The 13,336-nt window shown below is 41.0% G+C and overlaps 1 protein-coding gene across 1 annotated transcript in view; it reads right to left on the bottom strand.

Annotated features, from left to right (window-relative positions):
• Window positions 1-13,336, bottom strand: part of OXCT1 (3-oxoacid CoA-transferase 1) — a 159,373-nt gene that overhangs the window by 124,679 nt on the left and 21,358 nt on the right. Inside the window, exons 4-5 of the mRNA XM_043887930.1 lie at window positions 8,752-8,887; window positions 5,770-5,919 (exon numbers count right to left, since the gene is read on the bottom strand). Of these exons, the coding sequence (XP_043743865.1) occupies window positions 5,770-5,919; window positions 8,752-8,887 (286 nt within the window). The remainder of the gene's footprint in view (window positions 1-5,769; window positions 5,920-8,751; window positions 8,888-13,336) is intronic.

The raw sequence follows: 13,336 nt of genomic DNA, 5'->3' as shown, positions 1-13,336 counted from the left end.
ACTGACATGAAAAAGGCCCCTCCTTCCCTCCACTCTATGGCCTCCCTGGCGGCTCAGGCAGCAGGAAACCCACCTGCAACGTGGGAGACCTGGGTTCTGTCCCTGGGTCGAAAAGATCCCATGGAGGATGGCATAGCAACCCATTCCAGTATTCTCACCTGGAGAAATCCACAGACAGAAGAGCCAGTGGGCTACAGTCCATGGGGTCACAAAGAGTCCAACCCAGCTGAGAGACTAACACTTCCAGTTTCCCTCCACTCTAGGAAAAAACTATATAGTTGCATGAAACAGGCAGTGTATTATTTTCCTACCTAAAATAGTTATAAAATCCATTCCTCTTTCCTAATTAATTCATAATCATCTGCTGAGATTTTAATCGGGATTCCTAGAATTTATACACTAATCTGGAGAGAACTGATATGCCATATCCCACCTGTGAGCATAATATAAGCCTACATTTTTTAAAGTCTTCTTTTACCTCCATCAATAGTTTTATAATTCCCCCCAAAAAAGCTCTGTATATACTTTGTAGGTTTACTCACAGGTGCTTCACGGTTTTTGATGGCCACTGTGACTATTCTATTTTATTCTATTACACCTTCTTTTCTGTCATTACTGGTCTAATGGAAGGCTATTGATTTTTTGTATGTTTATTGACTTTTAATTCTACTCCAAATGGAAGAGATGGGGAGAAAAAGCATAAAGCAAAACTATGCTGTGGCATTTTGTTCCCTTTTGCTTCATGGGGACTTAGCTCTGGGAGTTGAAACAAACAGGAAACAACATCAACATCACACTCCATCACCACACAGGATGGAAGCCGTTTGAAGGCTGAAGTCCATTCTCATTCCTACTGCGCCTCCTAGTGGAAAAAACTGCATGCATTTTATAGAAAGCTTTGAGAGACAGTTCGGGTACACATACTTTTCTTAAACTATGGTTTAAAATAAGAAACTCTTTTTTAAAAAATTATAGTTAATTTACAATATTGCATTAGTTTCAGGTGGATAGCAAAGTGTATAGTAAAGCAATGTGTGCATCCCATATTTGCACACATATGGGATTCCTGGGTAGCTCAGCTGGTAAAGAATCTGCCTGCAACGTATTCCTGGGCTGGGAAGTTCCCCTGGAGAAGGGATAGGCTACCCACTCCAGTATTCTTGGGCTTCCCTGGTGGCTCAGACAGTAAAGAATCCACCTGCAATTCGGGAAATCTGGGTTCAATCCCTCAGTTGCGAAGATCCCCTGGAGGAGGACATGGCAATCCACTCCAGTATTCTTGCCTGGAGAATCCCCACGGACAGAGGAGCCTGGCGGGCTACAGTCCATGGGATCGCAGAGAGTCAGACACAACTGAGCGACTAAGCACAGCACATGTACACATATACATATATATATTCTTTTTCAGATTCTTTTCCATTATAGGTTATTATAAGATACTGAATAAAGCTTCCTGTGTTACAGAGTAGGTTCTGTTGTTTATTTTTATATAATAGTGTATAGATGTTAATCCCAAACACCTAATTTATCCCTCTCGCCCACTTTACCCATTGGTAACTGTAAGCTTGTTTCCTATGTCAGTGAGTCTATTTCTGTTGTGTAAATAAGTTCCCTTGTATCAATCTTTTAGATTCCATATATGTGATATCATATGATATTTTGTCTTTGACTGACTTCATTTTGTATGATAATCTCTAGGCCCATCCATGTTACTGCAAATGGAATTAATTTATTTTTATGGCTAAGTAATATTCCATTGTATATATATACTACATCTTCTTTAACCATTCACCTGTTGATGGACATTTAGGTTGCTTCTTTTTCTTGGCTACTGTAAATAATACTGTTATAAAACACTGGGGTGCATGTATCTCTTTGAACTAGGGTTTTTGTCTTTTCCATATATGCCCAGGAGCAGGACTGTGTTCTACTCTGGATGCACCAATTTATATTTCCCACCATCAGTATAGGTTCCCTTTTCTCCAGTCTCTCCAGCACTTATTATTTGTAAACTTTTTGATGATGGCCACTCTGACCAGTGTGAGGTGATCCTTCATTGTAGTTTTGATTTACATTAAAACAGAAATCATTTCTTACAGAATAGTTTCCTTAAAGATATTATGCCACTTTATGTCAGAAAAGATTAATGAACTTAGGTAATCACAGATGAATGAGGATCATATTAACATGAACTTAGATAAATTATATGAAGGTATATGAAGATAAATTATATGAATTATATGTAAGATACACATCAATAGTTTTTTCAGTTCTGTCACTCAGTCGTGTCCAACTCTGTGACCCCATGGACTGCTGCACACCAAGCTTCCCTGTCCATCACCAATTCCTGGAGTTTGCACAAACTCATGTCCGTCGAGTCAGTGATGCCATACAACCATATCATCCTCTGTTGTCCCCTTCTCCTCCTGCCTTAGTTCTTTAAGTCTTATGAATTTCAGTCATCACCAGTGATGACAGTTGAGTCTTTTCCATGCAGACCTAGAAAACACATCTAAATATATGCCAACTCAGGGCAAAGAAAAACCACTGGCATTTTTGTCTATTCCAATTATATAACTTCCTGAAGGGGCTACACATCAGCAGTTGCTAAGTGTTAGCTATTTTAAAATTTAAAAACAGGGATGGGATTCGTTTTGTCAAACTAGCTATTATACTCACTTGAGTCACTCCATGTCCTCATCTTTCCATCCTTTCTTGAATCCACTCCGTTCAAATTTTCACCATTCCAGAAAAATCCTCTATTCCAAAAAAATCACCCTTTAAGGTCACCAATGACCTCCACATTTTCAACTGCAAAGGTCAACTTCCAGTCCTATTACTCAACTCCTTCACTCTCTGACACAGTTGATCACTCCTTGCTTTGTAAAAGTTTCCATCTTCCAAATCACCAGCCTCCCCTGGATTTCCTCTTTACTCACTGGACACTCCCATTTTATTCACTGCTTCTTTTCCTCTTTTCAATCTTTAAATGCCAGGCCTCTTCTAAACCCTTAAATGCAAAAGAGGTGTTCTCTGCACTCCAGCCCTCGTCACTCAAGTCCCACGGTTTTAAACACCACATGCTGATAATTTCTGGGTTGGGAAGATCTGCTGGAGAAGGGATAGGCTACCCATTCCAATATTCTTGGGCTTCCCTGGTGGTTCAGTTGGTAAAAAATCCACCTGCAATGCGGGAGACCTGGGTTTGACCCCTGGGTTGGGAAGATCCCCTGGAGAAGGGAAAGATTACCCACTCAAGTATTCTGGCTTGGAGAATTCCATGGACTGTATAGTCCATGGGGTTGCAAAGAGTCTGACATGACTGAGCGAATTTCACTTGCTGATGCCTCCAAAGTTCCTATCCCAGCTCTCAACCCTCCCTGAGCTGACCTAAAGCCTACTGAGTAGCTCCTCTTGGAGGCCAATGAATCTCTTAAACACTCCAAGTTGAGAAAGAGCTCCTCGTCAACTCTCACACTTGGCCCATCTCAATAAGCAGCATGCTTGATTTGTGTCTTTTCTTACTCAGTAAATCGTGTTGGCTCTACTGTCAGTTTATTTCCCAATTGCAACCACTTCTCACAAATTCCACCGTCACCACCTCAATCTAAACAGCCTTCTACTTCCAACTGGATTAGTATTAATACAACAGCCCCTCATCTCTCTCGCTGCTTCTGCTTCTGGGTCTCTGACAAAAAACTCACTCCCAAAAGCCACAGTGATCTTTCCAAAATGTAGCTCAGATCCCATCACTCTCCCACTTCTATTCAATACTCTCAACCCCTCGCCACACTCAGTGAAGTCCAAGCTCATGTGACCCGGCTCCTGCCTCTCTTCAATCTCCAATCCTACCACTCTCTGCCTCATTCACTCTGTTCCAGCCTCACTGCCCTGCTGTTGCACACTCAGCAAGCCTGCCAAGGACCATGTCCTTCCTCTTCCTTCTAACTAGAGCACAGCCTACAATCTTCACCCGGCTCATTCTCCTATCTTATTCAGGTCTCTACCAAACATCACCTCTCAGAGAGGTTCCCCTGACCCAGCCTGGAACACACCTCCCTGGCCATTCAGCACCCTCTCTGCCTTTGCCCTACTTGATTTGTTACATTATGCATCTGTCTCTTCATTCCTTGTCAGTTCCCCCACTAAGGGGAACTTGGCCTAGAGCACCCCTTTTCCCACCACATTTGGACCGCTGCTGCTGCTGCTGCTGCTAAGTCGCTTCAGTCGCGTCCGACTCTGTGCGACCCCATAGACAGCAGCTTGCCAGGCTCCTCCGTCCCTGGGATTCTCCAGGCAAGAACACTGGAGTGGGTTGCCATTTCCTTCTCCAGTGCATGCATGCATGCCAAGTCGCTTCAGCCATATCCGACTCCGTGCGACCCTATGAACAACAGCCCACCAGGCTCCTCCATCCACAGGATTCTCCAGGCAAGACTAGTGCTTGGCAAACAAAAGGACCTCAAATAACTATCACTAATCCAAGGAATTCACTCATTTCCTCCTCCCACCATAATCAAGGAAAATAAAGTTGGCTAACAAGAATCATTTCTAGAGATTATCTGTTGTATTCCTCAGGATTCAGACAAAATTACAAAACTGCTAGATGCCTACACCTGACTCCAGGCTGAAATGAACCCAGGCATTCAGGACAGATTTTAGTCTATCCTGTGTTTTCACAGGGTGAGTTAATGATGTAACTTCTAGCAAGCTCTCAAAGCTTTCACCAGATTTTGCTGGCTATCGATCTATATTAACTAGGATCCATCTTAATAATTAGGTTCCTGTCTTTTTCTTTGCAAAAAATTTTTAAACCTAATTAGGTAAGAAACAAGATAGAATATGAAAAACGTTAACAAAAGCTTTGAGTCAATATAGGTAACCCTAAGCAGAAAAGGCACAGCTCCAGATGAAGGACACTGCTGGAGACATACACGGGACAGTAAGGGGATGAGAGCAATGACCTTTATCTTCCCTCAAAACCCCAAGGGCACAGCTAACATCCCTATATGAAGAAAGGTGACAAGACCACTTGATATACTAAGTTCTCACTTTTCTAGAGGTAATTTTAGCAGTCCATGACTTTTGTTAACTCTTATGAGCCATGTGGGCAGGGAGAAGGGAAAGATACCAAAAATACAGCAATGAAATACTGGCCTGTGTCATTTTAAAAACTGGCTCCTGAATATCTCAAATACCTGTATCTAGAGATCTATTCTTTTCTAATGTGTGAGTAAATTACCTAGTATAAGATACTCCATCCTATCCAGCACTTTAAATAATACTAAGTTATTCAGTCTAAGGCTCAATTGTGTCCAGTGTACAAAGTGAAGGCTAAAGAAGATAAAATAAACTTGGTATCTACTCTACTCATATTATATATTTATAACCATTCTCTGCTTTTTAAGATTATAGACAAATTTGTGATTTCTTTGGCTTATTTTCCCTTCTTCAATCATATCCAGAAGGGCCCTGAACCTGAAGGGTTTAATACCATACATATTATGGTATTAAATAAAGTAGCTGTATTTTATTTTCCACACAATCAGCAATTATACACACTCCTAAATGTCTTAAAACCTACCATAAAACTAATCTTGACTCCCATTTCTATGGATTAGTTTCTTTCCTAGCAGATGTTCAGTTTTAGGTAGAAATTGTACCTAGCATATGTATGTTACTGAACGAATGACAGTGTTTTATTCTCACCCAGGTATGATTTTATACTTATTTACCCAATGAGCCCATCTGGAATCCTGTGCGTCTTACCTCTCTCGGCTTACTGGCAATGGCAATGCTGCCATCTTTGTTGTATTTGATCGGTGACCCCCCTTCTTGCACCAGGGTCCCATACCCCGTGCTGGTGTAAAATGCAGGAACTCCAGCCCCACCTGCACGAATCCTCTCTGCAAGCGTGCCCTACAAGTGAGCAAACAACAGTGCGTCAAAAGTCCATTAAGCACACTTCTGTCTGCGGACACAAACACTTAGCCATGCGGTCCCCGCTCTCTAGGTGTTTATCCATCTAAACCACCCCTGGCAGTGCATACTGGTCTACCTCACTAACACTGCAGGTTAGAAGATCAATGCAAAACAATGACTGTCTCTCTAGACAACAACCTCTCTACTTTCAATCCTTAATTTGTAATGGAACTGCTTATTTGTATACTCATGTTTTCAGTTTCCATGTCTCCACTGGTTTCTCTACATCATATTTTACAAGTTGATTTGTAATATTTTTAAATCAATTTTCAAATCTGAAGTATATAACTTTAATTGCATACATCAAAAAAAACAATAAAATATCATATTTTACTGTGTGCTACATGTAGGTACAGCCTGAATCTTATCATAAACAACAATACCATGATTATATAATAATAATGTAAAATTTCCAGGTATTTAGAATGTATTCTAAACGTTCTCTTAAGTATTTTATCTACTATGTTATCTAACTAAGGAAAAATACAAGTGACAAAGACTACAACATACAGCTAAACTGGTTTTTAAAAAGCCAAGAGAAATTCAAATTTTGTTTCAGAGTAGGAACAGCTGTATGAAAAACGTCTTTGTATCTTCTTCTGATCACTCTGTCTCCCTTTTAGGTACTAGTGATTTCAAATCTAATTTCCCCAGCTATCTCTCACCACCACCTGCCTTTCTACCCAGTTTTCCTACTGGGAAATAACTCTGGCCCTAAACATTTCCTGACATGACCCCAACATGAAATCTCTTGTTACAGTCTAGTTAACATCATATTCAGTTCAGTTTAGTTGCTCAGTCGTGTCCAACTCTTTGTGACCCCATGGACTGCAGCACGCCAGGCCTCCCTGTCCATCACCAACTCCTGCAGTTTACTCAAACTCATGTCCATTGAGTCAGTGATGCCATCCAACCATCTCATCCTCTGTCGTCCTCTTCTCCTGCCTTCAATCTTTCCCAGCATCAGGGTCTTTTCAAATGAGTCAGCTCTTTGCATCAGGTGGCCAAAGTATTGGAGTTTCAGCTTCAGCATCAGTCCTTCCAATGAACATTCAGGACTGATTTCCTTTAGGATGGACTGGTTGGATCTCCTTGCAGTCCAAAGGACTCTCAAGAGTCTTCTCCAACACTACAGGTCAAAAGCATCAATTCTTCTGCGCTCAGCTTTCTTTATAGTCCAACTCTCACATCCACACATGACTATTGGAAAGACTATAGTCTTGACCAGATGGACCTTTGTTGGCAAAGTAATGTCTCTGCTTTTTAATATGCTGTCTATGTTGGTCATAACTTTTCTTCCAAAGAGTAAGCGTCTTTTTATTTCATGGCTGCTGTCACCATCTGCAGTGATTCTGGAGCCCCAAAAAATAAAGTCAGCTACTGTTTCCACTGTTTCTCCATCTATTTGCCATGAAGTGATGGGACTGGATGCCATGATCTTAGTATTCTGAATGTTGAGCTTTAAGCCAACTTTTTCAATCCCCTCTTTCACTTTCATCAAGAGGCTCTTTAGTTCTTCACTTTCTGCCAAAAGGGTGATGTCATCTGCATATCAGAGGTTATTGATATTTCTCCCGGCAATCTTGATTCCAGCTTGTGCTTCAACCAGCCCAACGTTTCTCATGATGTACTCTGCGTATAAGTTAAATAAGCAGAGTGACAATACACAGCCTTGACGTACTCCTTTTCCTATTTGGAACCAGTCTGTTGTTCCATGTCCAGCTCTAACTGTTGCTTCTTGACCTGCATACAGGTTTCTCAAGAGGCAGGTCAGGTGGTCTGGTATTCCCATCTCTTGAAGAATTTTCCACAGTTTACTGTGATCCACACAGTCAACGGCTTTGGCATAGCCAATAAAGCAGAAGTAGATGTTTTCTTGGAACTCTCTTGCTTTTTCGATGATCTAACGAATGTTGGCAATTTGATCTCTGGTTCCTCTGCCTTTTCGAAAACCAGCTTGAATGAAATGAACGTGAAAATACGTTCACGGTTCACGTATTTTTGAAGGCTGGCCTTGAGAATTTTGAGCATTACTTTGCTTGCGTGCGAGATAAGTACATCATATTCAGACTAGATAACTGCCTGACTGAACAGTAGTGAGAATAGGCTTGGATATTAATGATGGTGAGTTTATTATTGTCCCAACCTGAAAACAAGGGTCTACTTGAACTGGGGCCTTCAACTATATTGGATTGGCCAAAAGGGTTCCTCAATGACAAACTCTTCAATCAGATAGGACAGGAAAAGGTGGATAAAGTGAGTGGAAATTTGCTAGATTAACTGCAGTCATTGCTTCCTTTCAGTTCCCTGCAAACCTGGGGTCTGACCCCAGCATTTAGTCTGTGATGCAGACAGTTTTACTCCCCTCCATGGGCTTCAGTTTCCTGATACATCTCAGCAAGACCAGATTCTGCACAAATTTCTAATTCTATGATTAGTAGGAGTTAACTTTAGGACCATCTTCAAACATTTCAGTGAGTGCTTTTGCATGCTGCAGTGAAATACACATTTCAGTGCCAAATATAACATTTTATCCTGAAGCCTGGATATTTTCCACTAGAACTACCTTCTTTTACAGTGCATAGCAACAAAACATTATTCCTCTAGCAGTCAAGAGGTGCTACTTATAAACAAGTTTTCTTGGTTTGGCAAAAGAGCATTCTATCTTACCTCTCTTACACAGTGAAATTTCTAGAAGGAAAAAGGTAAACTTCAAAATAAGTTAGTATTATTAAAAAAAAAAAAAACAGATTTTTTTTTTTTTTTTACCTGGGGTGTCAGCTCTACTTCTAATTCACCAGATAAATACTGTCGTTCAAATTCTGCATTTTCTCCCACATAGGAAGAGACCATGCGTTTTATCTGCTTGGATCGAAGTAAAAGGCCCAAACCAAAGTTGTCAACCCTAGAAAGAAAACGCAAGAAGCTTACAATCTAAGGGACATCCGATGGAACACTAACATCCTCACATTCAAAAACTTGAGATTTTATATGACAAATCACTGACATTACTCCTAACAACTTCCTTTTCTCCCTCCTTCAACTTCACATCCTCATCTTCTCATACCAACGAGCAGTCCTTCTCATTCACCTAATTCTTTCCTAATTCTCGTAATGTGTCATTTCCACGTCTATAACCTCCCCCAGGCAGTCCAGACACAGTGAACACTTTAAAGCAGTCCAGGTAGGTACTGGTCAACTTTCTGATAGATCTGTTTCATCGTCCAAGTCTTCCAACACTGAATCTAATAACATTTCCCACTCACCATGGGTGTAAGGAAATAGCTGCATAGGGGAGTTCCCTGATGGTCCAGTGGTTAGGACTCAGCACTTTCACTACAGTGGCCAGGGTTCAATCCCTGGTTGGGGAACTAAGATCCCACAAGCCATGAAGTGCGGCCAAATGTATATATATATTTGCAGATTTTATTCTTACTTGAAGAAACTTGGCTGCCTATGTGCTCAGTCAAGTCTCTTTTGTGACCCCATGGACTGTAGCCCTCCAGGTTCCTCTGTCCATGGGATCTTCCAGGCAAGAATACCAGAGTGGGTTGCCTTTCCCTTCTCTAGGGACTCTTCCTGATCCAGGGATCGAACCCACGTCTCCTGTGTCTCCTGCACTGGCAGGTGGATTTTCTAATACTGAGCCACCTGGGAAGCCCTTCCAAAGAAAACTAAAGCCTAAATAACAAGTATTTTCAGGAATGCAGTTTTGAAATGTGGGAAGGATTCCCTGAAGATTAATAATATACTTGTCCACTAGAAGGCTCCAAATCACTAAAGAGCCTCTCCAAACACTGATTATGCACAAAGCTTTACACTTTTTGTTTCTTCCCTTCTCTTCAATAGCAATCCACTCCAGTATTCTTGCCGGGGAAATCCCAAGGACAGAGGGGCTGGATGGACTACAGTTCATCGGGTTGCAAGAGTCGGACGTGACTGAGCACACACAGATACATACAGACACTAAACAATTTCCCTGTTCTTTGGGTAAACAATTCTATTCCCCTCAATTCAACTCTACCTACAGCCTTCTCCACCTCACCTGATGGCGACCCATCTTACAGATCTTCAGAACAAAACTCAGGGAGTGATTCCTGACACACACGTTCCACGTCACCTCTACTGGAAAATCCTGACTCTGCTTTCAGTATCCACCCAGAATCTGAGCATTTCTCACTCCCTCTGGAACTGGCACCATATCTTGCCCGGATACCACAGTAACCTTCCCTGCTTCTACTCCCGCCAACTACGATCTACTCACAAAATGACAGCCCAAACTACAATATGTCAGATCATGTCACTGTTCTGCTTGAAACCCTGCAGTTGTACCCATTTATTTAGAGTAAAAGTAAAGGTCTCTCTCTAGAGTGGCCCCCTGGGATGGGTTGAAATGCCTTCACACCTCTGACCTCACTCCTCCCATTCTTCTTTTTGCTCACTTCTCTGCCTCTGCTGGCCTCCTTACAATCCCTCCAATACACCAAGCATTCTGCATGGGGGCCCTTACACTGGCCCTTCCATCTCTCTCGGAAACTCTTTCCCCATATAGGGTTCTAAATAAACATTTCTTGACATCTGTTAAATGAGTTTATTGCTTGATTTCACTTCCCCCTCCTCACTGGCTCTTTAGTAATAAAAATGAAAATCATCAAGTCTTCAAGCTGGATATTTGCTATGTGTCCCTCCAGATCCATTCTTCAACCTCCAGTCTGCCCTACGCCTAGGGTGGCTGCCCTGTGTAGACTCAATCATGGGGTCCCCTGCCCTCTGGCTTCTGATTGAGTCCATCCACTTCTGATTGGGTCCAGCCAATCAAAGGCACCACCAGGAGGATCAGAGGAGTGAGGGGAGGATGGTGTCTGTTCTGTTCCCTTAGCTCTATCCCTGGAAGGCTGCAGCACACTGGATAGCCCTCTCCATAAGACTTTCTTCTGGGTTCTAACAGCCCCTATCCCCTCACCCCATCAGGGCCAGGGCTGGTGGTAACAGCTCTCCATTGTTACTAACTCTAAGGTTCTTCAATACTCGTGTGTGCCTTCCCTCAGCCCTGACTCTTCCTTTAAAAAGAGTCTCTTTGGTAAATTCTCTCAATTATCTAATATAACAATACCACTGATATCCTCTAGAGCCCTGTCCAAATAAAGTTATTTTAATAGTAAAATAATTCATGAATGTGGATATAATCCATTTGCTTTGTAGTTTTAAAAATCTGAAACTCCCTCCAAGTATAGAGGTCCTTACCGTAAAACAGAATACAGTTGGCCATTCACTGACTTGGGAATTTTTCCAACCACACTTTCATTGATCTCTATGTAGTCTTCCAACCCATTACACATTTGAACTTATCTCTGTTTGGAGATAACCTCTCTGTATTTGTTGATCTTGGCTCTGGACACCATGTGTATTTAGCTGTTGGTTTATTTCTGAACTAGCAAGCTGGCATAGCAACCAAGCAGAGCATAAGATACTCAGCTCAGGTTACCACCTGACCAGGTACAAATTTAGTGTTTATGCCTCAAAAAATGCTATTAGATAGCTTATCATAAGAGTGTCTTTCCTAGTTTCCCTGGTGGTCCAGCAGTTAAGAATTCACCTTGCAATGCAAGGGATACCGGTTTGATCTCTGGTCCAGGAAGATTCCCCCATGCCATAGAGTTACCAAGCCCATGCGCCACAACCACTGAGCCAATGCTCTAGAGCCCGAGAGCCACAACTCCTGAAGCCAATGTACAGAAACTACTGCAGCCCGCATGCCTACTGTGGCCTGCGTGCTCTGCAATAAGGGAAGGCACTGCAATTAGATGCCCACACACCACAAAGGAGAGCAGCGCCCACTCGCTGCAACTAGAGAAAGCCCTCGTGCAGCAATCAAGACCCACCACAGCCAAAAGACTAATAATAATAAAATAAATAAATAAATCTTTAAAAAGTGTCTTTCCTGCCATATACTTTCCAGTTTACAGATTCAGTAAACATGTACCCCTTATCTACTGTGTATCAGACACTAATGATAAAAAAGTGAAAAGGGCAAGGCCCTCACACAATATAAGAAAAAGAAAGACATACATAATCTTTTGCTAATGAAAAATCTACTATATTCCTAATAGAGAAACATACATACTAAAGCATCTTGAAGCTCTCTGGTATTAAAGATAATCTGAATGAACTTTCAAAGATATTATCTTCCTTAGTGCCTTCAGGAGCCAATATTTTTCTAGCATACCTAAAGAGAGATCTGACCTTTCTTCTATGGCACCACAAACTCATGTTAAAACATTTTAATGATTAAAAGAAGTCTAAGGCCAAGAATTCATTAGAGAGGTATACTAATGTAAAGCAAATGTATATTTCATGGAAGACATCAATGTGCTGCAAATATTTTTCATTTTCTGAATCTGAAATTTCACTTTCTGAAATCTCACTGACAATTCTAAAATAAACTGTCAAAATAAAACTCTAATAATGAAATTGCAACCAATGATACAATCAACAAGGGGTTAATTTCCAAACGATATAAATAGCTGATACAATGCAATGTCCAAAAACCCAAACAATCCCATCAAAAAATGGGCAGAAAACCTAAATAAACATTTCTCCAAAAAGACAGCCAGCCAACAGGCACATGAAAAGATGCTTAATATCACTAATTCTTAGAGACATGCAAATCAAAATTATCAGGAGGTATCACCTCACACCAGTCAGAATAGCCATCATCATCAAGTCTACAAATAATAAATGCTGGAGAGGATATGAAGAAAAGGGAACCCTCCTACACTGTTGGTGGGAATGTAAATTGGTGCAGCCACTATGGAAAACTGTGTGGAAGTTCCTTAAAAAACTAAAAATAGTTATCATATGATCCAGCAACACCACTCCTGGGGATATATCTGAAGAAAACTCTTAATTTGAAAAGATACATGCACCTCAACGTTCACAGCAGCATTATTTACAACAGCCAAGACATGGAAGCAACCTAAGCATCCATCAACAGATTAATGGATAAAGAAGACATAGTGTATATTTGTGTATACATAATGGAATATTACTCAGCCATAAAAAGAATGAAATATTGCCATTTGCAGAAAAATCGATGGACGTAAAGATTTTCATAATGAGTGAAGTAACTCAGAGAAATAGAAAATTATATATCACTTATATGTGGAATCTAAAAAATAATACAAATGGGGAAGGGACAGGGTGATAAATTAAGAAATATACACTATCATATATAAAATAGTGTGTATTTCTTAATCCCATGCTCAACAACAAGGGTTTACTGTATACCACAGGGAATTATATTCAATATCTTATAATAACCTATAGTGGAAAAGAATCTGAAAAAAGATGAATA

This window comes from Cervus elaphus, chromosome 25, assembly GCF_910594005.1.
Source record: "Cervus elaphus chromosome 25, mCerEla1.1, whole genome shotgun sequence".
NCBI lineage: Eukaryota > Metazoa > Chordata > Mammalia > Artiodactyla > Cervidae > Cervus > Cervus elaphus.
The sequence above is the reverse complement of the archived record's forward strand: the minus strand, read 5'-3'. Positions and strand labels throughout refer to the sequence as shown.